General features: G+C 50.8%; 1 protein-coding gene across 2 annotated transcripts in view; it reads left to right on the top strand.

Moving 5' to 3' along the window:
- COL22A1 (collagen type XXII alpha 1 chain) overlaps positions 1 to 27,656 on the top strand; it is a 247,900-nt gene that overhangs the window by 108,786 nt on the left and 111,458 nt on the right. For both annotated transcript variants that reach the window (XR_010837384.1, XM_067017097.1), the window contains exons 17-23: positions 4,737 to 4,790; positions 5,462 to 5,506; positions 10,942 to 10,986; positions 11,261 to 11,290; positions 11,567 to 11,620; positions 14,575 to 14,628; positions 25,295 to 25,348. Coding sequence is in view for 1 of the 2 variants with exons in the window: in XM_067017097.1 (XP_066873198.1) it covers positions 4,737 to 4,790; positions 5,462 to 5,506; positions 10,942 to 10,986; positions 11,261 to 11,290; positions 11,567 to 11,620; positions 14,575 to 14,628; positions 25,295 to 25,348 (336 nt within the window). In the remaining variant the exon portion in view is untranslated. The remainder of the gene's footprint in view (positions 1 to 4,736; positions 4,791 to 5,461; positions 5,507 to 10,941; positions 10,987 to 11,260; positions 11,291 to 11,566; positions 11,621 to 14,574; positions 14,629 to 25,294; positions 25,349 to 27,656) is intronic.

The raw sequence follows: 27,656 nt of genomic DNA, 5'->3' as shown, positions 1-27,656 counted from the left end.
CAGCAGGGCAGAGAAAGAAGGGGGCGTGCATAACCTGAGCCCTGCGAGCTCAGCTCCGGCTCCCTTGCCGAGAAAGACTTTTCTCCGTGACCCGGGAGAGCTGGTTCCTTCTCTGCACCTCCGTTTTCCCATCTGTCAAACAAGAAGCCTGGGCTGCATGATCTCTTAGGCTCCTTTCCAGCTCTTATAGCTGATGAGTACTTAAAACAGCTTATTTTCTCGTGAACCTCCCAGATTTCTTAAATCAGCAAGAAGGGAGTTTCCGTTTCCCCTTGAGAGAGGCGCATCCTGCTGCCTGGCTTGGCCACACGTGGAGCTGGGCCACAGAGAGCCAGTGGCCACGCGTCACTGAGGCCCCCTCCGTCAGCCACGTGGCAGGGCCTTCTCTGGGCGGTGGGGGCCGGGGGTTAGCCCTTGCTTCAGGCGCCTTCCAGGAGGTGCCTTGCAGGCTCAGCGAGGTGTGGAGGCTCTGTAGGCACAAGGACCTGCTAGTGATTGAGGGGCAGTGAGGCCGAATGGGTTGTCCAGGGGCTTTGGGGCTCGGGACAGTTGGCAAGTGGTACAGTGCATCTAGTTAGTCACAGAGAGAGGAGTCCACTCCCTAGGGGCCAGAAGTCGGACGCGGCGGCCCCAGCTCTTCTATCTGGAAAACCGTGCTTCCTACACAACCTCGGGTGGCTGTGGCAGTCGAGCTCCTGAGGCCCCAGGGAGGACGTTCCAGGGGTCCTGCCCGCCCTGGTTTGGGACTAGGGAAGCCCAGGCCTTGGGGGCTGGAGTGAAACGGTCAGAGCACCAGCTTTGGAATCAGCAGGACCAGAGTCTTACCCTGGCCCTGCCTCTGTCAGCTCTGGGACCTCACACCAGCTTCTAGACTCTCTGACCTACCTGTGTCCTTATCTAACATTTAGAGGTAACACCACCTGTCTCAGGAAGAGACCCTGAGGATCCGATGAAGCTGCTGTGAAAGCAGCTGCAGGACTCGGGGCCCGGTAGGCACCCCCTCCTGAACGTTTAACGGAAGGGAGTGGGAGTTTTGAAGGGACTGTGGCATCCTTCCCACACCAGCCCCCAACTCGGTCTCACGCGGAGTCGTCAGTGAGACCATGGCCTTCGATCCACGTGGCTCCGGAAGGGCTGGCCGCGTCGCCCACCAGGTGTCACTGGGATGCGTATTTGTTGACTTTCTCCTGTGTGCTGGGTGCATGTGGTTAAATCTTTATGGAGCAAGTGCCCAGTGGAGGAAGCACACCACACCCCCCCTCCCGCATTAAATGTGCAGAAGGACACGGACATTTCAGGGTCCTCAAGACCAGGCAGCCTAGATGGCAGGGGCTGTGGGCAGGTTTTGTGCTTTAAAAGTGGGTTACGTGTGCCCTCTGCTGTCGGAGACCTAGAAGAGCAAGTGGACCTGGCCTGGGGGAGCCCCCCCCCACCAGCCCCCTGCCTTCCCCGCAAGCCCCCAGGATTGAGACAGTGAATACCAGATCTTCCCCTCTTGAGCGGTGGGAGCCAGGATGGCACACTTAATCTGTAAGACTCAGTTTCCTTTCCTGAAAGCAGGGACAGTGCGTCATAGGATTGATGTGAATTTTAAATGAGATAGTGTGTGTTCAGCTCCTGGTACCCAGAAGATGCTGCAGACACGGATTGAGTCTGCTTTGATTTGCATATTGCAGGCTTCTGGTGGGCCGTGCTCGCTCTGGGTTGAACGCTGACCCCGTTCTTCCCTGTGCTCCCGCCCCACCTCCTGTCCCAGCAGGGCTCGGAAGGTGTTGCCCTTAACGACCCGCTCTCAGGATGCCATCTTGTCTTCTGTCTCCTGGCCCTGCCCACACCTCTCTGCCTCTTTGTCCCTGCCTCTGCTGTTCCTCGGCTCGTCTCTGTCCCTCTTCCGTCCTTTCCTGCTCACTCCCTCCCTCTCTCGCCCCCGCTCCTGAAGACACACGTCTGTCAGCACCCCAGTCGCGTCCCTCCTGCCCCACTCTCTGCGCCGACCGGGGAGAGAGCGTGCCGATGCCGTGTGCGGCCGAGCCCGAGCGCTGCGCCCTGCAGCTGTCCTGAGCGGCGGCTGGGACAGGTCCTGCTTCTGGGCTCCGCTGACCTTGATGAGTAAGTGCAAGGCGGTTAAGAAATAGGGACTTGGGCTGCGAGGTAGGACTTGTGAGACAGTGCCTGGCCAACGCTCCTTCTGTTGCTGAGCCCTGTGGCAGTGCCCCGGGGGACATTCGTTAGGCCGGCCTGCCAAGAGGAGAGCTCTGGAATGCAAGTCAGGGGGCCTTGACTTCAGTCCTGGCTCCATCCTCCATCGCTAAGTTCCTGTGTGACCTTGGACGAGCTATACCTCCTAAGCTTGTGAGTCCTGTAAAATGAGGGGCTTGGCGTTCTTGCCAGATCCGCGGCTCTGGGCGTCAATGGAAGAGATGCTCGTGGTCCTCTAGGGGCCTCTGCTCAGACCCCACGGGGTGGTAGACGTAGAAGACTGAGGGTCAGGAGAATCCAGGTTCTGGTGCCAGTGCGGTCACACCTCGCTGGGGTAAGTGGCTTGCATCGGGGCCTCCATTTCCTCATCAGAGTCATCCTCAAACCTGCCAACCCCGTAGCGTTCGGAGGAAAAGAAAATGCAGTAGCACACGTGGGGGTCACTTGGCAGAGAGAGGGACTGCGGGCAGCTCTCCTCTCTGTTCACCCCGGACTTCCCGTGATGGAAGGACTTCGAAAGAGTTAACGTCTGAGTGCTTGGAAATAGAAACGCGTACATCATTGCTCCAGGATTTTAAAATCGTTTCTGAAGGAGAGGGAATGTATATGGTTAAGTTTACACGGAGGCAAAGTGGAGGGATGCTACGATGCCGCCTGCAGAACGGGGAGAGGTGCTGGAACAATCCTAAGTCTAAGTCAGTGGATTTGGGGAGTCAAGGGGTCCGGGGACAGTTGTCAGTGATTAACTGAGGCCCCGCACTTGGAAAATCAGAGTTGGGCATCTCCTCCCCTGACCTTGCTTGAACTGTCCAGTGGGAAGCATCAGTTTTTGTCCCCAGATTGAGAGAAAGAAGCCCCCCGCCCTTACCCTGCAGTCACCAGAGGTGGGCTGGGTATACAGAGTCAGCATCCGCGGGCGGGCACCCAGGACTCTGGCAGAGCAAAGATGAGCAGAAAACCAAGAATCTTCCGTTATTCCAAGGAAAACAACAAAGAAGGAAGGAAAGAACTTAAGAGATAAAGTCAGAGGGAAGTAGAAGACGAGCTCAGAATCCTTGACTTGTGCAGTGCCGCAGGCATTCAGTAGTGTCAGCCGGGGCCACACTGCATCTCCAGGCTGGGCTCCGGGGACGCGATAATGAAAAGAGTGAACCCAGCCTGTGTCCTCCTGGGGGAGGGGAGAGAAGGGTGGTCACGTGGAGAATAAATGCAAATTGGATTAAGAGCTGTGAGGGGGGCTTCCCCGGTGGCGCAGTGGTTGAGAGTCCGCCTGCCGATGCAGGGGACACGGGTTCGTGCCCCGGTCCGGGAAGATCCCACGTGCCGCGGAGTGGCTGGGCCCGTGAGCCGTGGCCGCTGAGCCCACGCGTCCGGAGCCTGTGCTCCGCAACGGGAGAGGCCACAACGGTGAGAGGCCGCGTACCGCAAAAAGAAAAAAAGAGCTGTGAGGGAGACACATATGAGACCATGCTGGGGAAGAACAGGACATGGAATCCGGACTAAAAGGCCAAAGAGGTGACATTTCCATGAGCCTTGAGGGCACCAACGAGCAGCAGAGAGAACGGCAATCATGGCCCTTGGAAACGAGAGAAGTTGCTGTGATTGAGGCAACTCCACGAAGGAACCTGCGCTGCTGGAAGCTGTGTCACAGGCTGTCGATACCAGCAGGAACCCACCTTTTGGAGTGATCTCCCTCCATCGACCGAGCTCTTAGGGCCCAGCTGGGAGAAGGACACCCGCAAGGAACACTGGACGCGGGGAGTCAGCCATGAGGGGGACACAGCAGCGTCACGGGCATGGCTTGGAGGAGAACACTGGTGTTTATCCACTGGCTGTCATAAGCAGGTACCTTAGATAAGTCACCTCATTCCTTAGTCATCCATATCTTTCGAAGAAGGGATAATTTTCATCCCCAGGAAACACAGTCAACAGAAACATCTCAGAGAGGTGAAGCAACTTGCCCAAGATGCCAGAGCTAATCAGAGATTCACACCTGTGTGAACCTAAGCTGATGGGTGGAGGTTGTGTGGATGGTAGCCCGCTGTGATCCAGCAACTAACGCTTAGGTCTGTACCAGGCACTGCGAACAGTGGACGTTTCTACGTACCTCCTGGCTAGATGAGTGATGTGTTAAATGTGTCCACAGTTTTATGAGCTGCGTTACAAGCCCCATGCATTTATTATTGTTTTTTGAGCCCCATGTAGACCCATGAGATAAGGAGTCTGTGTGGTTCAAAGAGGCTGTGTGGTCTTCACTTGGTCACAGATTTAGATGAGAAGCAGAGATGGTAATGTGGTTTCCCTGACCTTTAACTTATGCTCCTTGACCCCCAATACGCACAAACTCTAGGCTGCCGTGTGTGTGTGTGTGTGTGTGTGTGTGTGTGTGTGTGTGTGTGTGTGTGGCTGTCCTGGTGCCTCGTGGAGAACAGAGCACGCTCGGGAGCTCAGGGCCTTTGCTTGCCTTTCCTTTTTTATGACATTGACCCCGGGGGTGTCCCTCTGTTCTTCATTTCTTCTCTTTCTTCCTTTTGCAGGGGGAGAGAGGCCTGGATGGAGTCCCTGGGAAGCACGGGGACACTGGAGAGCAGGTGGGCAGGCATTGGCTCCGGGGGCCGGACGGGACTGGGTCCTGTGCAGAGCTCGTAGGGCCTGGGGGCTGTGGCCCTTGTCCTGCTCGGCTGGGGGTTCCAGGAGGGTTAGCGACCAGCCCCCAGCTTACGGCCACACGTGGACCCCTCCGTGCCGGAGTGGCGGGATTCCAGAGGCCACACCACGTTCAATCCAGTCTCACCTCAGCAATACGACACGTGATCGTGAACGTAAAGGCCATGGGCGACGCACACGTGTTCAAAGTGCTGTATTCACTGCAGTCCTGCCCCCGAGAGTAAAAGATTACTAACAGACCTGATGCTCATCAGTAGATACAGGAGAATAATGTAAACTTAATGTGGGAATTAACAGAGCTTCTAATGTCCTGATATGATATTCTCTGAGATACACTGTTAAGTGGAAAATAAAGGCAAGTGTAGGATGGTGTGGGAAGATGCATCTGTGAGTCCAAAGGGGACCACGTGGAGATGTGGCACTGGGTTAGTTGAGGAAGAACTTTCTAGCAATAGGTGCAGTCTGGGAAGCCTTGTCAAAGGGGACCGGTGCCTTCGGGGGAAAAGGCCAGGTACAGGTTTGGAGGTGCATTGCCCTCAGCCTCTTCCTTCTCCACTGCTGCCCCTGACGGCCTTCCTTTCCTCCTTTCCTCCAGGGAAGACCCGGCCCTCCTGGCGTGCCAGGGCCCCAGGGAGAAAAGGTAAGCCAGGCCCTGGGGTGACAGACGGCTCTTGACAAGCAGGTGTGTGAGCTGAACAATCAGGGCCTGGGGTGTGTGTGTTGGAGGGCCCAGGCTGGAGTTCTGGGAACAAAGTGCAGACAAAGGTGGTGAGTCAGGCATTAGAACTCAGCCTACAAGAAATTTCTGGTTATTGTATTTCAACATTTTTTTCCTACTTTTAGGAATAAAAATCTATTTAAAAAACAAACGAAAATCCCTATTATATAACATCCGGACATATTAAAATATTGTGCTGCCCTTAAATGGCTTTTTGGACTAATGCAGAATATGAACAAATGCAAAAAAAAAACCCTCACAGGCTCCTTTTCCTCTTTCTCCTTTTCTCCTTCTCTCTCCTCTGCAACATTTAGTTGTTGTTTTTTTTTTAACCAGAATTATACTCCTGAAAATGTGCTAATAGATATTTTCATAAACAAAATAAGGTTTTATCTCATCCTGCTGGCCATCTATTTTGGAACATTTTCACAACAAGGCTTAACTCAGTGAATTTGCTGCTTAGGATTTCTTTATCTAAACAGAAAGAACTGCATGTAAAATTTCTTTGTAAACTGTGAAGTGCTGTGAAACTGTATGAAGATAATAACCTTCCCAGGCATTCAGGGTCACAGAGGGAAACTGAGAAAAGGTGTGTGCTGTGTTCTGGATTATAGTGGGAGGAGTGATGAAATACAGCCCTGCATCTGAGTACAAGAGAAAGGTTTTCTTCCAGATCTTAGGCCCTTAGGAAATACATCAGACTTTGGGTCTGAGAACAGCTCGGAGAGAGCTGGGGAACAAACAGAAGGAATCCAGTTAAACCAGGGAGGATGAGACCAGGGGTGCAACACTTCTCAGTGTCACACTGCAGAGTTCAGGTGAATGTCACCGCCCGATCCAGACGAGTTCTCAGCACACGCTGAAAATAAAGGAAAAGAAAAAGGCTGCTCTGACTCTTTACCGAAGCAGACAGGGTATAGTTATAAATAAATAAAAAGATATACAAGCTTAAAAAGCCTCCGTTTAGGAAAGGTGGCTGGAGAATATTGATCTCTTCCAAACTTGCTCACTTGGGCTTCAATTCTAGCTGAGTTAATTATTCTCTCTCGGAGTATTTTTAGAGTTGAGATTTACATTGTTATGTTATCCTAGTGTCAGGGTTTTAATGTATTCTTGCAGTTCCTTGACAGGGGATGCTAAATCCTAAAATAAATATAGTTTATTTCAAGTCCTGAAGAGGGAATGTGTCTTAAAGTTTGGATCTAGGTGACAACTCTTTCCCAGTACTCTGTGTGTGTGTGTGTGTGTGTGTGTGTGTGTGTGTGTGTGTGTGTGTGTGTGTTATAAATTCCAACCTTCCACTTCATTTATAGAGGTGTTTGGCCCCTCCTGATTGGTAAGCAGCCGAGTTGTACATTGCTTATTATGATGAACGCAGCAGAAACAGGAAGACACGGTTAAGGGTCGTGGTATGATATGGGGCATATTCATTGGGAGAGTCGAGAAACCAGTGGTTCTCAGGTGATAGAATGTGTCTCAGCTCATTCTGAGAGGACATCCCTGGGACAAACCTTAGCTGCTTTACAATTTGAGAAAGTCATTGGAACCGTAGAGCTGATCTTTTAAACCCCCTAACTTTACAGCTGAGGAAACAGAGGCCCAGAGAAGTAGGGTGTCTTGTTCGAGACGCCACAGTGGCTACAGACCAAGGTGTGTAGATCTGCCTGCCCGTGCGATGGTGCAGCACGGCCCTCGGTACCAGGGGCTGCTCTACCTACCTGTTTTCTGTATTAAGAGTTTTAATGGGCTGACCCCATGGGTATATTAGTTACCTTCTGCTGCATAACGAGTCGTCCTGCACCTGAGAAGTGTGGTCTCGCCCAGCTTCTGAGGGCCAGGAATCTAGGAGCGGCATGGCTGGGCTACTCTGGCTCAGGGTCTCCCAGGAGGCCGGGCTGTCGCCAGGGTGTAGTTACGTCCTCTGAAGGATGCACTTGCAAGCTCACTCGCAGGGTGGCTGGAAGCCTCGGCTCCTTGGTGGCCGTTGGCCTCATCACACGGGCCTCTCCTTAGGGCTGCTCACAGAGGTGGAAATCACTTCCCTAGAGTGCGCTGTGAGCCCTCTGAGACTGGGGTTTCGCAGGGGGAATCCACAGTCATGTTTTATAGCCGCGTCCTGCAGCAGTACCTGTGACTTCTGCTGTGTGTTACTGGCCACATAGGTGAGCAGTGGTACAGCGTGGCCCGACACAGGATGTGAATCCCAGGAGGCAGGGGCCATCTTGGAGGCTGACTCCCCCAAGGGATAAAATAGATCTCTGGAAAACATGGCACCCACGTAGTGGAAAGAAAGTGATTCAGGGACAGACTAGCTTTATTGACCTTGAACATGTCTGTGCTTCAGTGTCCTCATGTCTAAGGTAGGATAGTATCTGAGAGGAAAAGACTTACTTCATGTCAAGTCCTTGGAACAAGGCCAGGCGTTTAGAAAGGATCTGATATCTATTAGCTATACATACACAATTCTTACGGATGGACTGTAGGATCTTAGTTTTCCTTAATAATGGTTTAATACACTTGATCTCATAGTCTGTGACATTACTTATGCAAGTGAGAAAACATGCATTGATTAATTGATTTCATGACTATCATTGAAATTCACTTTTGTGGTGTAATGATGATGAGAAATGCAACAATGAAGACAATAAAAATAAATGTAATAATGAGGCAGGGTGTAAATAAAAGAAGAAAGATACAGTTATGAACCTCAAAAGATTCATTATTCAGCCACATAAAGCGCTCTGTCTCTCTCTCTCATTTATATATAATATATATTTATGTATATATTTTATATATGTCTATATATATATATATATTGTTTTTGTACATTTAAGACAGCCACACAAAAGTGTTACAGTATAGTTCAGAATGTCTTCTAACAATCATATTAGCAAAATATTAATAAGGTTTGGGGGAGTGTAGGGAAAAAAAGACTTCTGCTTGGGAGAGTTGAAGAAGGCTCAGGGGGGAATGGAGAAGGCACACCCGAGCTGGGTTCGGCTTGCGTCCAGGTCATGGAAGTGTGTGGAGAGGATATAGGGTGACAAAGAGTGCCATGTGTGAGCATGTGTGTGCACCCGTGTGTATGTGGGTGGTGGTGTCATGGAAGGGAAAAGCGAGAATGGAGACACGTTTCTGAGGCAGGACTCGGTTATTGCATATGAGAGACAGAAAGGCAGGTGCAGCAAGGAAAATCGACACTCGTTAACTCTGTACTTGCCACGCACCTTTGCTGTGTGGCTAAAAACTGCTCTAAAGATAGTCTGCTTTTTTGTTTTGTTTTGTTTTGGTGGTGGTACGCGGGCCTCTCACTGCTGTGGCCTCTCCCGTTGCGGAGCACGGGCTCCGGACGCACAGACTCAGCGGCCATGGCTCACGGGCCCAGCCGCTCCGCGGCATGTGGGATCTTCCCAGACCAGGGCACGAACCCGTGTCCCCTGCATTGGCAGGCGGACTCTCAACCACTGCGCCACCAGGGAAGTCCTAAAAATAGTCTGTTTTAAAAAGACATTCTTAATTGAGATTTTAGAAAAACACCTGATGCTATGTAAAGAGATGTGATTTTTTCCAAGTCTTAGAAAGCAGTGGGACCATCAGAATTGTGAATGCACCAGTCAGAAGAAACAGGTCCTGTCCATAAGATAGAACGTCAAATGCAATGAAGGGTGACAGACGTGCCCTGAGTCCTTCATTCTTACTCTTCGGCCTTAGGATTTAATAGATGCTTTCCTATGTATCCAGCAACTCATTTACTCTTTGTCAACTTATTCAACAGTAGTTTTTCAAGGCTTCCTGTGCTCCCTGAGCGAGCCTCTAGGGAAAAATGCAGTCATATCTCCAAGCTACACGTGGGAACATTGGCTACAAGCAGTGTCCTCGTTTTAGCTCTAGGGCACTAGGGTAATAACAGTGAAGATTTTTCTGTCGACAGATACACCCCATGTAGAACCAAGATGTAGCCCACGGTCTGGAAAACCTGACCTAGCCACAGCCATCAGAGCCTGGCGGTAAAGCAGAAGGAGGCAGAAAACAAAACTTCTGTACTGCATGATCTGGTGAAAACGGACAGGCCTCATCACCGCATCTGTGGTCGTTATTACTTGCTGAGTAGTCACTGAGCGCTGACCACGTGCTGAACCCGTGACTGGGCACAGAGGACGCACCGTAGGGCGTCACCACTCTCTTGATGTGTGTAGTGCAGAGCCTGCTACGAGCAGGTGCTCACTGAATAGTGGAGCAAAAGGGATGCTGTTGAGCAGGAAAGTGGTGGGAAAAGCGCCAGCCCGATCCAGGCACTGGGTACGCAAGTGAGAGCAAGGCTCCTGCAGTCCTGATGCAGAGATATGAACGAGACAGAGCACTTGGGATTGTTAAGTCAGTCAGCCCACACGATGGCATGTGTGCTGGAGCGCGGAGAAGGAGGTGGTCCCGAGGGCTTGCATGGGTAAGCAGGGGCCTTGGGGGCGGGGGGCGAGCACGAGCGGGTGGCAGAAACCACCCTCTGGGGGCTTCCCTGGTGGCGCAGTGGTTGAGAGTCCGCCTGCCGACGCAGGGGACGCGGGTTCGTGCCCCAGTCCGGGAGGATCCCACGTGCCGCAGAGCAGCTGGGCCCGTGAGCCGTGGCCGCTGAGCCTGTGCGTCCGGAGCCTGTGCTCCGCAGCAGGAGAGGCCACGGCGGTGAGAGGCCCGCGTACCGCAAAAAAAAAAAAAAAAAAAAAAGTACCCTCTGTTAATATGATCATCTCTAGGTCCATCCGCGCTCTGCACACGGCGTTGTTTCATTCTCTTTATGGCTGAGTAACGTTCCACTGTATATACGTGCCACATCTTCCTTATCCATTCACCTGTCGATGGACATTAGGTTGCTGCCATGTCTTGGCTCTTGTAAATAGCGTGGGGAGCCTGTATCCTTTTGGATTAGAGTTTTGCCTGGATATTTGCCCAGGAGTGGGATTGCTGGAGATTATCATGTTAAGTGAAGTAAGTCAGAGAGAGGAAGACAGATATCATATGATACCACATATTTGTGGAATCTAAAAAAAATGATACAGATGAACTTATTTACAAAACAGAAATTGACTCACGGATACAGGAAACAAACTTATGGTTACCCAAGGGGAAAGCGGGGAGAGATAAAGTAGGAGTTTGGGCTTAACAGATACACACTTCTGTCTATAAAATAGGTAAACAACAGGGCCTACTGTATAGTACAGGGAACTATACTCGATATCACCTTGTAATAACCCATAATGGAAAAGAATCTGTATATATATATATATTTGTGTGTATGTATGTATACGTGTACGCACAAAGCGAACAACCTACCCTCTGTGGGAACGTTTGTCGTCTCTCCGCAGGGTGCCGTGGGGCCTGCAGGACCTCCTGGGGTACCGGGCTCGGTGGTAAGTGATGCAGTCACCAGTGGTTGGGATCACAGACTTAGATACTGATAGGATTGTGTAGTTGAGAGAGTCGTTGCCTCCCAGAATGAGGTGGAACTGTTCTGATGACACGAGCTGCATACAAGGCTCTGCCCACTGAAAACGGGGTAAAATCAGAGACAGGTCAGAAATTGCTGCCTTCCGGCATGCTGTGTGCCCACGCGCCGTGACGTGGAGTGAGGGTGACTGTCAAGAAAGTGCCACCAGCTTTGCTGACCTCTGGTTTGTCCCTCAGGTGCAGAGAGAGGGCCTGAAGGGCGAGCAGGTAAGGGGGATGTGGGTCCTCTCATCGTGGGGCTTTAGGTGGTGGCAGAAATAGGAAGGCCACTGGCGTGGGTGACACCGCTTGCTGAGCTCAGGGGGAGCCCTTCAGAGACAGGTCAAGTTGACTCTGCCAGGAATGCAGATTCCCACCCTGTGTCTCTGGGTCCCCTTTGGGAACTTGGGAAGAAAACTCTGAGTCAGCAGAGGGTCCTGGGTGGTGGCCCGGGGCGTAAGGGCGGGGAGTCATGGCTAATCCTAGTTTGACTTGTGTTACCAGGGAGCCCCGGGACCACGAGGTCACCAGGGCCCTCCTGGGCCACCAGGCGCTCCGGTGAGTCATCCGTCCCCAGCCCGGGGTCTGGAAAATCGTAGCCATTCTCGCTTCCGAGCTCTGCGTTATCTCAGAAGCTCATCGCATCACCCTGAGGGGTAGGGGTTGTTGTCAGCATCTAGCACAGGGGGAAACCGGGCCTTGAAGACTAAAATCTCTGGGCACGGGTCATGCAGTTAGCAAGTGTGGAACTGGACTTGAAGCCCAGGCAGCCTGCCTTCAGAGCGCCCAGTCCCAAATATGCCAGGATTGGGGTTTCTGGTGTTCAGTCTGCTGTTGCAGTTTCCTTCCAGATAAAATGGAATAAAAACATTGGACACTTCAACGCCAGTTGAAGCATTTCCAGTGCACATTTGCTTTCCGCATGTTTCTGATTAATACTGACTTCGCAGTGGTTTGGAACACTTCAGCCTTTGGTTTCTCCCTCTGTTAAGAATTTAATGATACGTAAATAACCATTTGGGAAGAGGCCATTCAAAGGGAGTCTGATCGTTTTTGATGTGAGTTCATATACTAAGGATAATTAATAAGAATACAGTAAATTCCACAGGTCAGTGATTGAACCTTGCTCCTCCTGGTAACATGCTGTTGCTTTTTTCAAGCGACTGTTTTACTGAAGGAAATAAAACAACTCTTATCTTGAAATGTCCATAAATCAGATTTATAATAAATCAGATTTATAATTGGATTTATAATAAGGCCCATTCCTCATGAGGAGAAATGTATATGTTTTTGCTGGGACAAAACTAGAAGAAGCTTAGAAGATGTTTTTAATTTCAGTATAATTAGAACAATTTCATATCGAAAAGTTCAGGTCAGAAAAGCTCCCTTCTGTCTGTAACCTTAGATACCTTGCAAACACCAGCATACCTCAACCCTGCAGCCCGGTGGAGCTGTCCAGGGTTCTGAAGAGGTCCTCTGGGCTAGATACCCTTGACAGCATGAGACTGAGTACAGTGCACGGTGTTGGTGATGAAATTCCCTCGGAAGGAGTTCAGAAACCCAACAGCCTCTACCTAAAGACCTTGTGAAAAGTGGGGAGCAGTGGTGAGAGACCAGGAGCGTGAGGTTCTTAAGGCCAACGCCAGTATCTCTCCTGTCTCTAAATCCACATGTTTATCACATGGTGGGAGCTTAATACATGCTTATCAAGGAGTGGCCCCCACGACAGATATTCAAGAGGGACATCAGAGTGGGACCTGATTGCAGTCTCAGCTCGTAAGGAGCAATGTGACCCTGGAAGGCACTTGGGGTTAGGAGCCAGAGCATCTGGTTTCATGTCTCAATTCACCCGCCAAGTAGCTTTGGGTTTTTGAGCCCTACCCCTCTTATCCTCTTCTGCTTTCCTAAGTTGGAAACCAACGTCAGCAACATCATTTCCCTGCATAAATGTGTGTGAGGGTTAAATGAGTTCCTGTAGGAAGCTCTGTTCTGTGAAGCCTCAGGAAGCCCGATACTGATATATCAGTTGTTATTTCTGTCTTTTTGTGAATCCCCAGCAGCACCTAGCCCAGGGCCTGCCTCAGAGCAGTTGCTCCCTAAACATTCTTCGGATTGAATCAAATCGAGAACCTGGCTTCGGTGACATAATTGAGTTTGTGTTTAGCAATCCCAGAAAGAGGAAAATGTACCCCATTCTCTAAGTGGAAACAGTGTGCGGCATTCTCCATCCTTGTTGAGGAGGCTTGCATCCTTGATTCTTTCCCCAAGATGAAACAGCTTCTGGTAGTTTTAGCAAATGTTTGGCTGAGTCTAGTAAAGAAGGGCCAGCTGGGCAGACCAAACGTGAGACATTTCTTGATGCTTAATGAGAACTCACTTCTGCAGGGTCTTCCTTCCCTTGACGTGCGCTCTGAGCTTACTGCAGCAATCCTTGCGAGGAAGGGAGAGTTAAACCTTTAATTAATACAGTTTGTACATTCGTGTATTCATTGTTATGGTGTTATTAAGGGAAAAGACCTTAGACCTAAATGCAATTCCATCACTTAATAGTTACGCAAAATGTGGCAGTAGTAGCTGTTTGCATGATAATCGCAATATTGAAGATGAGGTCGTTGAAGCACAGAGAGGGAATTTCTGGCCCAAATCCACGTGTAAAGTTGGTGATAAGAGTCACAGTTGGAGCTGAAGTCTTCATTTTCCCATTCCCATTTCATGCCGTATTCGAGGTGACCTCATTGTACATTTGGGTAGAAAGCAGGGTGCTGTCAGGAGGTGCTTTGTCAGGGCTTTTGTACCCATTCTTCCTTCGTGTGGTCCTCACAACCACTCGGGAGGAAAGTTTACTGTCCTCACGTTGGAGATGAGCTGACTGAGGTCCACAGATGCCCAGTGACTTGCCTGAGGTCAGGCAGCAGGTCCCTAGTGAGGTGTTAGGGGGCAGGGTTTTACTTAGGTCAGGATTTTACTTAGGGGGCAAGTATTTTACTTCTGCACCCGTTTGGTTTTTGTTTGTTTTGCTCTGTGGAAGTTGATCTTTCTCAGGCGATTTCATTTATTTATCCAGACTGTCATTTTGCATATCGCAGTTGATGGAGAGTCAGATAACCCAAGCCAGTTCTTGCCGAACCAGCAAAAGTGCGGGGGCAAAGGCACCAGGCTTAGAGCGAAAGACACTTGGATTCCAGGCACCTCTTTTGCGTGCACGTTTTACAAAGCACTGATGCGAGGCCTTTGGTCCTGTCACACTCGTGTTTAAAGTGTAAATGATGGTGCCTACACCTGGGTTGTTAATCACACTTAATTACATCCGATAGGTGCACATATTTTAAGTGTTGTAAATTTGAGGGAATGGGATGTTTTTTTCCCTTCCAACCTCCCAGTCTCCCCACTGGAATGGGATGGTATTCTCCTATCCAGTGAGAGTGGCGGGGTGGAGTAGATCCTGTGCTCTTTACTCTGTATTTACCATGGTCTGTCTCTCTTGTTTTTTCCCCTTTCTCCTCCTCCTAAAGGGTCTGATGGGTCCAGAAGGCAAGGATGGACCTCCTGGTTTGCAAGGTCTCCGAGTAAGTAAACTGTCCTTCCTTTCTGGTGCCCCAACTCAGCCACACTGCCCCCACCCCCCGTTTTAGCTGCTCAGACAGAGGGGATGACCCCAGTCTTGCGCGCTTGGAATGGATATTGGAAGCAGACTGAAGGGTTGGATTGAGCGCATCAACAATGGTTGGGGGTGGGCTACGTGTTCAGCCTTGAGCTGGGTCCTGGGTCATCTCGTGCACATGGGTCTGTGGTCTGCCATGAGTCCTGTATATAGAAACTCACGTCCCTGTGTGACCAGAGCCCCAGTAGAAGGATGCCCAGTACTGAGAGAACACAGGGAAGGGGCAACTGACCCAACCTGGGGGCCAGCCAGGGCTTCCTGAAAGTGGTAATGTTTGAGCTAAGTCTTAAGGAAAGAATAAGAAAAAGTAGCAGTGAAAGAATAGAGGTCTGCCAGTAGGCTGTTAGCTGCTCCAATCTAAACATCGACATTGTTTTTGAATGCCGTATCATAATTTCTTACGGTGTTTCGTTTCATTTCATCTCATTTAGCCCTTGTCTTTTTATCCAAACGGTGCACGCCTTGTGGGTTTGAATCCACCCGTAAGCGCAGCTCCTGACGCTGTGTTTTAAGGTAGAGGGTATGGCATCTCTCTCCTCGGTGCCCTCACGGCAAACTGGGACTGACCTCAACTCTGTCCTCAGTTCCCAGCAGGTGCCTGGCACTGAGTAAGGACCCGACTCACATTTCCCGACCTCGAGCCCTTAAGCTTGTAACATACTTTTTAAGTTTGTTTTATTCACGTATAGTTGATTTACAACGTTAATTTTTGCTCTACAACAAAGTGATTCAGTTATCCATACATGTACCTTCTTTTTCATTTTCTTTTCCATTATGGTTTATCACGGGATACTGAATGTAATTCCCTGTGCTCTACAGTAGGACCTGTTGTTATCCACTCTCTATATACTGGTTTGCATGTGCTAACCGCAGACTCCCACTCCATCCCCTCCCCGCACTCCTCCCGCTTGGCAACCACAAGTCTGTTCTCTGTGTCTGCGGGTCTGTCTCGTAGATAAGTTCATTTGTGTCATATTTTATTTTATTTATTTTTAAAATAAATTTTATTTATTTATTTATTTATTTTTGGCTGCATTGGGTCTTCGTCGCTGGGCGCAGGCTTTCTCTAGTCGCAGCGAGCAGGGGCTACTCTTTGTTGCGGTGCGCGGGCTCCTCATTGCAGTGGCTTCTCCTTGCGGAGCACGGGCTCTAGGCGCGTGGGCTTCAGTAGTTGTGGCTCGCGGGCTCAGTAGTTGTGGCTCGCGGGCTCTAGAGCGCAGGTTCGGTAGTTGTGGTGCACGGGCTTAGTTGCTCTGGACGTGTGGGATCTTCCAAGACCAGGGCTCGAACCCGTGTCCCCTGCATTGGCAGGCGGATTCTTAACCATTGCACCACCAGGGAAGCCCCTTGTGTCATATTCTAGATTCCACATATAAGTGCTATCCTATGATATTTGTACTTTTCTTTCTGACTCACTTCACTTAGTATGATCATCTCTAGGTCCATCCAGGTTGCTGCAAATGGCACTATTTCATTCTTTTTTATGGCTGTGTGATATTCCATCGTATGTATACACCGCATCTTCTTTATCCGTTTGTCTGTCGATGGCGATTTAAGTTGTTTCCATGTCTTGGCTATTGTGAATAGTGAAGCTTGTAGCATCTTTTACTGGTTCACCTAAGAAAACAGCATCCAGAGACCGTGAGGCAGCCCCTGGTGGTAGTGAGCTCATTGCCCTTGGAGGTTTCAGTTCAGAGCCCGGGTGACCTGACAGATGGGTGGAAATGGGGGTCCTGGCATCCGGCAGAGGCTGCCGCGCTCCCGTGTACGGCTTCACGTACGGCCTGGAGATTCCGTAGCTCGGTGAAGAGGATGGTGTCACAGATTTGCTGGGATTCACTCTGTCTGAGGTGCTTGGGCCCACCGATCACACCGTACATCCTCAGTTCTGAAGTGGGCTGACCTGTTTCTGTGACTCAGCACAGACTCCAGCCTGTCCCTACCCACCAGTGAACTTCCTCTTTTGGTTTCCAAGCACCTCTGCATCCTATGACAATCTCGAAATCTCAAGATTCTAAGAGGAGCTTATTGTGAAGGCTAGCTCTGAAGCGTGGTAGGGCGTCACGAAGGTAGGGCAGGTGGCAGAAGTCACTTATCCTACTAGAAGACCTCGGATATGTCACCTCCCACTCGGCATCACCAGCCCTGGCCTCAGTTTCACTGTCAGTCAGATGGGTCAAAGCTGGGTTGCCTTTGCCTCTGTATGGAGTGAGGATCCTGGACTTTGCAGCAAGCAAGATGCCCCTGGGTCTGAAGCTCAGCTCTACTTCTCAGCAGCTGTGCGACCCTTTAAGACACTCCAGCCTCTCTGAGCCTGTTTACTTTGTTACGGTGGGAAGGCAACCCAGCCGGCTGAGTTGTTGTGAGGAGAAGTGCTCAGCGTGGGGCCCTTTGTGGGCAGCGGGACGTGGCAGCTCGTTCTCGGCGCTCGTTCTCCGGACACACTCGTGCACAGTCTTAGGAGAAAACGGCAGTCCTGTGCCTTAGGTGAGCGACGTTTAGATGACCCTTGTCTCGTCTTGCCTGGAGGTTCTCCAAGTGTTCCTGTTCCTGACACAGGGTTAGACGGTGAGTGGAGCTCTTGGTGCGAGGATGACCGCAAAGGTTTTGGTCTTTGTTTTAATCTGTATCCTTATTTCACTGGCTCTTATTAAGGGGAGAGGGGACAGATCTTGCCTGGAGCTTGCTTGTCTAGGCCCACGCTTCCTGGCCATGGCTTCTTGGCGCCCCAAACAGTGTTCATGTGTTGCCCGGGGACGGTGGTTGTCCTTCCCAGAAACACCTCTAGCCCCGAAGAGTAACAATACCGGCCACCCGTGCAGCGGGGGCAGGGGCGTTGGGGACTGGACGTGCGCCCCAAGAGTGGAGATTTGAGGAGTAACAGAGGGGGACCCAGAGAAGCAGTCAGGGTAGGAATGGGGTAGGGGTGCACGTACTGAGCCGCTGAGCTCCGTCTAAGTACCAGTCCTCCTGACGGTGCTGGGGAAGGGCTGCTGTCCCCCCGTCCACGGGCGAACAGCAGGCTCGGCCACCAGTACCTCTCAGGGACACACACACAGGACCGTGTGTCTCTAGGGCCTTCTTCTTCTTCCCTCCCGTGCATCAGTCAGCCAAGAAAGCCCACGAGCTCCCTGACGAGGCGCAGGTGCTGTGCTAAGTGCTCTGGGATCCCTGAAGGGATTATGGTCTCCACCACTGGGAGCTCACAGCCTGTGGGACCTGAGACACATGAACAGTGAAGCCCGATGCCTCCGTGGGCACCAGTAAAGACTGTACGTGTAGAGAGGCCAGACGGAGCTCAGCTGCTCTCAGGGGCTGACACACTTGGGTGGTGTGGGGAGAACAGGACCCAGGACTGGACATCTGGCCTCATGGGTTCTGACCTTCGACAGAGAATGTCCAACTTGGTTTTTTTTAATGTTTTTCACCACCTTTACCCATTGCATCCTCCTCCTACCCCTGTTTCCCCCGTCAACCATCAATCTGTCCTCTCTGCCTATGAGTTCAGTGTTTTGTAGATCCCATATCATAAATGAGATTATACGGTATGTGTCTTTCTCTGCCTGAGGTGTTGCGCTTTGCATGACGCCCTCGAGGTTCATCCTTGTTGCACATGTCACGGTTTCCTTCTTTTTATGGCTACCTACTATTCTCTTGTATGTGGACCATTATTTCTTTATCCACTGTAGCATCCCGGGGCACTTAGGGGCCTTCCATGGCTTGGCTATTGTAACTAATGCTGCAGTGAGCATAGGGGTGCATGTGTCTTCTCAAGGTAGTGTTTTCATTTTCCTTGGGTAAATACCCGGCGTTGGGGTTGTAGTTCCTTTTTTTTTTTTTTTTTTTTTGACCAACCTCCATGCTGTTCTGCATCGTGGCTGCACTAATTTACACAACAGTGCACAGGCCTTGCCTCTTCTCCACACCCTCTCCAGCACTGGTTATTCCTGGTCTTCTGGTAATAGCCACTCTAACACGTGTGAGGTTCCATCTAATTGTGGTTTTGACTTGCATCTCCCTGATGATGAAGGATGCTGAGCACCTCTTCACGTACCTGTTGGTCACCTGGGCGCCTAGGGTGCTCAGTTTTAAAGAAGAAAACTTGGTTTCTTCCGTACCTTCACTTTTACTTGGTCTTTATCATGCTCTGTGGTCCTAGTCACACCTAAAATAGCCTAGATACCTTCTTCCCTCTCTGGACAAAACGGAGGGCGAAGAAAAGTTTTGCTTAATTGTGACCACCTAGAGGGGTGGGATAGGGAGGGTGGGAGAGAGGGTGATGCAAGAGGGAAGAGATATGGGAACATGTGTATATGTATAACTGATTCAGTTTGTTGTAAAGGAAAAACTAGCACACTATTGTAAAACAGTTATACTCCAATAAAGATGTTAAAAAAATAAAAAATAAAAACAATCAACCTTAAGAAATAAATGTAATAGAATTAATAGATGAGTAATAAACCTTTTGAATTTTGAAAAAAAAAAAAAGTTTTGCTTAAGAGAACTCCATGTTGTCAGACATTTAAACAGTGTAAAATTTGGAATGTTTAAGCTAGAGAACCGTCATGGTGGAAGGAATCTCTGAGATCGACAGTGAGAAATTTAATATCCAGAAATATTAAATGACCTAACTGCTCAAGGTTGCTCGGGGCTTTCTCACTGCCCCTCCCACAAGCCGGGGACGGTCTCTTTGGTTCCTGTGATCATTTTCTTAATATCTTCTGCCTTCTCTCTTATCAAGAGGTGAGAATTGAAGAAGTGACACTACCAGATAGGATGCTCCCCTTCTTCCTAGAGATAGCATGATCACCAAATGTCTCTTGGTGGGCCCAGTTGTGTCAGTTGCTTTAAAAAACATGTTAAAAACAGAACCTCTACACATGTAGAACTAATATAAGGTAGGAAGGAAATAACATTGGTTGAATTGTCATTGCATAGCAGGCACTTAGGTTTTTTCTTTTGTTTTTTGTGGGTTTTTTTTTTTTTTTTTGCACGCCTGTTTCTCACTTAATTCTCACAAGGATCCTATGAAGTCTGGCAGTTTTAATCCCATTCTGCAAATGAGGAAACCAAGACTTGAAGGTATAAATCAGATTATCCAGCGTCACACAGACTATAAATGGTGAGGCAGGGATTAGAACCCAGGTTGTCCTGGCTCCGAACCTTTCCTGTTTTTGCTTTCGAATGGTGTATGTGTGTCCCCACTTACACACCAGAATTCTAAACTGGACGCTAGCAGTCCTTTCGGCAGGAGCCTTGGAGGGGTCTAGGACCCCTTATAACTGCCAGTGCCTGTTCTGAAGGATGCCCTGAACACCTGTCACTTTAATCTCTGGCTTCTGCCCTTGGAGCCGAGGGTCTTACATGGCTGAAAGCAATCAGGCCCATGAGCCCTGATTTCTAGTAGATTTGAGAGAGAGAAGCACTAGCGGTCTTTTGTAAGTGGCAACCTGGGTTGAATTTGTTTTACTTTTCAATTTGGAAAGCGTTCTTTTCTTGCCTTCCTCTGCTCTACCAGATGGTAATGGCGTCGTTTGGATCGCAGGCCACTGTTGGATTCCTTTCATGGCGTGCAGCCAGGTTTATTTCAGGACCCTCTAGGTTTTCTCTGAGCACCTGGTTTCAGCTCTAACCGGTAGAAAATAGTCACGTTTGACATTTGGAGGCATGGAGAACAGGAACTGAGCAAAAAGACCATACGGCTCATACTAGAACCACTTGCACAAGCAATCCTTTCATCGGATAATGGCCCCTCACGTGGCTGTGTTAACGCGTCCTGGCTGGGAAGAAATTGCTCTTTTGAATTTATAGGTTTCCCTCCTCTCCACAGACAGACAGGCAGCCTCAGAAATATGGGTCTTGCTCAGCATCCTGGCATCCAGAATGGCTTGAAAAATCTGCCCTCGTGATAAATTACAAACGTTTATCCAGTCATTGTGTTGGGTAGCAATTTAAAAGAGAAGAAAGGGAAAATGACGGCTTATTGTTCATAAACAGTTCTTTATTGCTACAGAGCTTGGCGCTGGCCAGCACATCTCAAATCCCCACACCCAAGTATAGGTGCAAAATGCAGAGGGTACACAGCTGCTGCTGCCTCCACCAGTAGCTTTACCATCACCACCAGTGACATTATCATCAGCACCATCACCACCATCACCATTACCATCAGCACCACTTCCATCACTGGTATCACCACCATCAGCACCGTCAGCTCCACCATCACCACCATAATCACCACCATCAACACATCATCACCTCCACCATCACCTCCACCGCCACCATTACCTCTGCCACCTCCACCATCACCACTACGTGTCTCTTAATGTCAGATCCTGTGCGAAGCACTTTGCGGACATTACCGTATTTAATCTCCATGGCACTGCTGGGAGGTAGTGGTTTTGAAACCAACTCCGCTTGACGTGTGGACTCTCACCCACGCCAGGGACTCAGAAGAGCCAGAATTCTGCTATTACCATTTCTCCTTCATCAGAGCCCCCGTCATCTTCCTTCTCATTCTCATAACTATCTATTACATTTGCATGATGCTTTGTTATGCTTTTTAAATCACTTCCTCAAATATTGAATTATTTCTTCTGCTACTGTCTTTTCGGATAATTACAATGATTATAATTTTCCACATGAGGAGACTAAGATTCAGCAAGTTTTAAATGGCTTGCCCTCATCTTGTCCTCATCTACCTCAGATTTAGGACTCTTTTTCTTATGGTATTGTAGAGGAAAGAGGTTGGGAAAAGAACATAGAGAATGCCTTTGATCACAGTGAGTGACCAAGTCCTTGCAACTACCTACTTAGAGCTGTATATCCCATCCCTGGCGATTCTAACTCATGAGCTCTTGGGTGACACCAGGGAATGCGTCTCAAATATGTTTTTGCCCTATTTTGCCGTTATTTCTCATCATTGCTGGGACTTCATGGAGGGGGGTGGCACTGGACTGGGCTAGGACTTTGACAAGTTGAGAATGGAGCATGCGTCCTACAGACAGGTGGCTGGGTGGGCCGAGTTCCAGAGGCCAGGCGTCCTTGGGGTCTTTGGGACCAGGCTAAGCAGCCCATGTGAGCTGTTGCTTAGGGTTGGGAGCTTGGCCACTGGATGCTAGGCTGCAAAGGCATGTCAGAATCATGTGGTCTGTCAATTTCCAAATAAAACTCAGATGTTATGTCTTTTAGATAAGGAGGTGGCAGGTAACTTGGACAGAGCTTCTTTCCTCCTTATGGAAGAATAACCTGCCAGCACAGGTTGGCTCAGAGAAGTCTGGAGGGAAGGGGCAGGGCACGTGAACAGGGTCAGCTCTCGTGGCTGTGGCTGCAGGAGGGGAGGGAGGAGAGCTTTGAGAGGCACCGGGGCAGCTCCGGACACTGTGGGTAGAGGAGATGGGAACGCAGGTGCTGGAGCTGGACAGAGCCGTTACCATGATATTTCTCTGGGTGATGTCCCTTTATGGATGGTCCACGAACCACCTGCCTTTCTTGGGGGAGAGGCTGCCTTGTGACGCTGCTGCGATCACAAATCTCTGATGCTTTTTTCTTCCTCTGGCCTCTTGCCATCATCTTGCTTTTTTCCTTCTTGCCGAAAATCGAACACTCGGGGTGCCTGCTCCTCTGGGTGCACTGCTTTGCATTTCTGTATCTCCTACCACACCTCTCCGACCTGCCCATAATTCTCCTTTTTCAGGTCAATTTTACTGACTTCCGTGGCATTGGAGAACCTCCTGACTCCATGCCCTCTGCACGTTTCCTTATCGTCTTAGGTGCTCATCTTCTGAGCATTTGTTTGTCATTACGTACAGTCCCCAAGCTCCAGGAGAGCAAGGAGCTGCTGAGGACTCATATCTCCCTCAAGCAGTGGTGGAGCCTCTGGAGGAGGGAAACTGAAGTTGCATCCCCAAGCAAAGTGGCACTTTAATTAGTAATTCTGCTCAGTCACAGCCCAGACCTTCTCATCCCTTCCTCTCCCATCGGATGCTTGCTTATTAACCATTAAACGTTCTAGCCCTTCATTTCTTTCGGCCTTTCCTCCAAACGGCTCTGGCCTGGGTTCTGAATTCTGATGACTACTCACCAGGCCTTTCTGCCGACCTCGAAGGGAAGTGGTTTATCCATCTCGTAAATAACGCTGTGGCATAACTTGGAAGCAAGTGGAGGGGGTGTCTGTCTAGATAGAAAATTGAGGATGTCTGGTTTCCATTCCCTGAGGAAGGGGAGCTGGCCATTCCCAGCTCTCTCATGATCAGCGAGCTCCCTGATGTTTGCAGTAATCGGAGCAGGATGGATGCACAGACAGGACTCCTAGGCCCGGCTCCCTTCGGAAGGCATCTGTGGCTGCATTTTGAATTTTACCTGACAAGTGTCGAGGAACTCATTCTGACCTAGACCTGATCGCACCTTCCAGGCCGATGTGCTCCAGCTCAAGGGGTGCAGGTCGAGGGGCCTCGAAATCAGACCACCTCACTCTCTCTGCAAGTCTGCCAGCGGCTTTCCTCCCTAACGGCCCTTCTCTCCACCCTCTCACTGCCGTCCCCTCTGCCACTGTGCTGGCGCAGGACCACATCAGTCCCGAAGGGACAAGTTACGTATCCAGCCCGCGAGCGTTTATTGAGTCTCCACCGTGCGGCAAGCCTTGTTCTGGGCCCGTGGATGTAGCACTGAAGAAAAGCATAGCCAGTCCTCGTCTTCAGATGGGCATCCAGTGGGTAGACGAGCAGTTGGTAGATACGAACGTCAACGGTGTGTGTGGTGGTGATAGAAACAAAGGGACATACGGCGGGGCGAGGAGAGAGGGTGGGGTGGGGACCGCGGTCCGAGAAGGCATTCGGGTGACGGGGACGTCTGGCAGAGACCAGATAGAATTGAGGGATGGAGCCATGTGGGCACCTGGGAACCAGCATTCCGGGCAGAAGCACCTGGAAGGGGCCTCTTGGGGCAGGTTGTGGGTGGGGGTGCCCCGGGACCACTCTCTGGGCTCAGCACTGACTACACGCTCCCAAAACGTGGTGGCGGGGAGGGGAGGGAGAAAGGTGGGGTCCACGGGACCCCAGAGGGCTGGGCTGGCACAGCCCAAGGTCGTACAGATACCTTCCCTCTAGGGATGGGGGAGCACATGGGGACAAACCAGAGTGTCCAGTGGCAGAGACAGGAGAGGGCCAGGGTTTCAGAAAGAGAGAAGGAGCTGACGTCATCCAGCTCCTATAATCAAGCAGTCTAGATTCTGAGAGAGATTTTGTAGAACTTACATCCTTTAGTCAGCTTCAGAGGCCTGGGAAGTAAGAGTCACATGTACAGGCTCCAGCACACACAGATCTGGGGCTGAATCTTAACCCCGTCACATTCTAGCTGCGTCACATGTGAGACTTGACTCTGAACCTCAGTTTCCACACCTCCCAGTGGGACTGAGAACGCCTGCATCACAGGGGCGTCCTGCAGAGTAAAGACGTAAGGAAAATGTGGGAAACCCCAAAAGAGGGTTTGATACAAAACAGGTACTCAGGGAATGCGGTTCTTACTCAGAGTCTTGTACTCTTCATTTCTGATTGCAGTGCTTTGACGTCATGAGAGTAACTGTGGGCAAGAAAGCAAACAGACGGGCCTTCCATCATCCACGTTCCCCTGTAATCACACACCTCACCCCTGTTCAAAGAGATAGACTCTGAGGCTTAGTGAGACAGCTCACTCCCACAGGATGACCCGCTGGGGTCCTGCACAGCAGTGTGGAGTCTGACAGCCGAAGAGCAGAAATGGTCCAAACGACCTACCTGCCCGGAGTTGAAATGTATCACGTTTCATCCTTAACGGTGAAAGCTGTGTAGCTGTGGAAAAGAATGGAGTGGCTCTCCACATGCCGATACAGGACGCATCCAGCTTAAGTTGTTAAGTGAGAAAAAGCCAAGTTTATCAGTAGATTGAATGATATGCTACAGTTTGTAAAGAATGAACGGGGGAGAGGGAGAGAATGTGTGTGTGCGTGTGTGTGTGCACATTTGCACATACGTGTACGTGTGCAAAGCTTACCTAAACATAAAATGCCTCTGGGAAGATGAGCCAACATCCGGTAGGATTAGTTGCTTTCAAGGAAAGGGACTGAGTGCCAGGGGACAGGATAAGGACATGTTTCTCAGGTGAACCTAGCTGTACTTTTTGAATTTGGGGCCATGTGTTACCAAAATCATGCAAGTTACAGAGCTGGCATCCAAAGGAGAACCTCCCTGACTCCAGACTTCTTCCCAATCCCACACTGCTTCCCCGTAGGGCATCCCGAGAGGGAGAGGGACGGGCTGTTATCAAGGATTCTGCCCCAGACGTGCCATTAGGCGGCTCCCGGCGCTGCCTGCCTGTAATTTTGGCTGCTTCTTTTTTTTTAAACATCTTTATTGGAGTATAATTGCTTTACAGTGGTGTGTTAGTTTCTGCTTTATAACAAAGTGAATCAGCTATACATATACATACGTCCGCATATCTCCTCCCTCTTGCATCTCCCTCCCACCCTCCCTATCCCACCCCTCTAGGTGGTCACAGAGCACGAGCTGATCTCTCTTTGCTGCTTCTTTTGTCCTCAGGGAAAGAAAGGTGAGACCGGCCCTCCTGGAATCCCTGGATTGCTGGGGCAGCAGGTAACTACTATCTTTAAATCCTCTTCCTTAGCAACACTGCTTGCTCTGGTTAAGTAAGTGATGGGGTAACGATTCTCAGGCTGTAACCAGAATCTTGGCATGGTCACCGCATCAGAGCATTAAAGAGAATGTTCGGCGGGACACTCGCTCCCCACCCCCGTCCCTTGCCCCCTTCCCCCCCCGCCCCCCCCCGCCTTCCATCTCAGGTGCTGGGAGAAAGGCCATTTGGTCACCTGGAGGGGTTTAGGTCTGGAGGAGGGCAGACCCTCCCCCCTCCCCCTCCCCCTCCTCGCCTTCCTCCCCCTCCGCTTTCAGACTCAGCTCTGGTGTAACGTCCTCTGGCCCCAGGCTTCGTCCAGCGCCCCCCCCCGCTCCCACACAGCCTCACGTGTGCTGTCCCTGTGGCCCCCTGTGGACCTCCACAGCCACCCCGCCAGGTGGGAAGGCTCGGGGTCACCATCCTCGTTTCACAGACGAGGGGTGAGCCTCCCAGAGGCACAGAGACTCGCTCGGGGCCACGCGCCGCTCGGCAGACACCTCCGTCCCTCCCAGGCCCCCTAATCTGTGAGTGTGTGTCACTGTGAGCACCTCCTGCCCCCGACACACACACCTTAGTGTGGACAGAGCAAGGCGCCCGGCGCCGGAGGGTGTCCGGAGCACCCTTCATTCTCCATTTGCCCCCGGCACCGAAGCTTGCCACCCGGCCCCCAGCCCCAGCCTCCCCCGGAGCAGGGTCGGTAAATTCCTGGGGAAGCAGTGTGCTGGGGGGGGAGCCCAGTTGAGGCGGGGAGGTTAGGAGGTTAGAGCCCCAGCCCTCGGCCCCTTTCTGGCTGCGGCATCTTGGACAAGTCACTTTACCTTCTGAACTTCAGCCTCATCAATGGTCCCAAATACCAAGGAAAGTAAAAGGGGAGGGCGATTCGAAGAGAAGATGAGGGGATGTGACCCGGGTGGGGGGGGAGTCCCGGAGGCACAGAGAGCGCCGGGCGGGGTGCTGTCCTGTTCTCCTGGGTGTGGTGGCTGCAGGCAGGCAGGCAGGTGGGACCACTAAGGGCTCGTCCACGGGCCCCCCCGCCCCGCGCTGCGGTAAATGGTCGGCTCGGGCGCCCGCCTGTTCCGGGCCGTCTCCACCTCCATGCCCGAGTCCCGTGGTGTTGAGCACACTGCCCTTTGCCGTTGTCGGGGAGGCACCCCCCAGAGGACACTGCTGACCGCACTCCCAAACCCGCTCTTCCCGCGCTGACACAGGAGGTGTGTGACGGGCACCCCGCACGCACATCTCAGGCGTCATCTCAGTCGCTCGCGTTTGGGTCAGGCCACAGCCCGGGATAAGGGACTGTAAAATCAGCCGTTATTCACAGTCTTCTGAAGATTCCACATTCACTGTGGCATTTTGATGTTCTTAGTGAAAGACAGAGTGTTTTTGCATTTGTTTTGTGACCTTGCTTTCCAGTGAGCAAAGCGTGTGTGTTTCAAAAATTCACCACAAACCCAGCTCCATCAACTCGCTTTAAGGTACGGATTTTTTCCCTATAACTTTTTGTTGACTGCTTTGCAAAATACATTCTTTCTTTCATTTTTAATTTTGAAACCACTGTCCTTCAGCAAATCTTTGCTGAATGCCAGGCATTGAGCTGGTGCTGGGGATAAAAACACTATCAGCTTTCCCACAGCAGGGGATTTGCCAGAAATAGGGCGCCCCATATATTCGGGGCTCTCAGTGGTTCAGAACCAACGTGGAGTGTATCACCCCACGTTGGCTCACCACCCAATGGACGCAAACCTGCACTCAGGCCCACCGCACCCACACTGAGAGCAGTGTCCCCCTGGTGGATCACTGCCCACGTCTGCGATTCACCCTGGCTGACATACCTGAACACTCACCTTCCCTGGGCCTGGCCACGGTTTTCTCCTGCTTGCCATCCGTGCATTTGTTCATTGGTTCACTCATTCGGCAGGTATTTACTAAATACCACCGTGTGCAGATGCAGCTCTGGCGATGGGAAACCTAGCAGCCACTGTCCATGCCCAGAGGAGCCAGGTGTAATGGGGGCAGAAAGAGATGCACACAGAGTCTGACAATCCTCTGAGCTGAGTCCTGGGAGAGGGGTATTCAGAGCTCTGGGTCTGGGGGAGAGGTCGTCAGCCTCTCTCGGGCCCATGGGAGGGTCCCTACGCTGACGCCGAAAATCAAGGTTGGCTCTGTTGCAGCAGAAACTAAGTCATACGGTTTCCTGCTCGGGTGAGAAGAGGGCAGAGGGCACACGTGTTTAGTTTCTGCGCTCGTCAGACGCTCTCCTTGGTGTTC

Source organism: Kogia breviceps, chromosome 17, assembly GCF_026419965.1.
Source record: "Kogia breviceps isolate mKogBre1 chromosome 17, mKogBre1 haplotype 1, whole genome shotgun sequence".
NCBI lineage: Eukaryota > Metazoa > Chordata > Mammalia > Artiodactyla > Physeteridae > Kogia > Kogia breviceps.
Note: the sequence above shows the minus strand (reverse complement) of the source record. Positions and strands in the feature narration are given on the sequence as shown.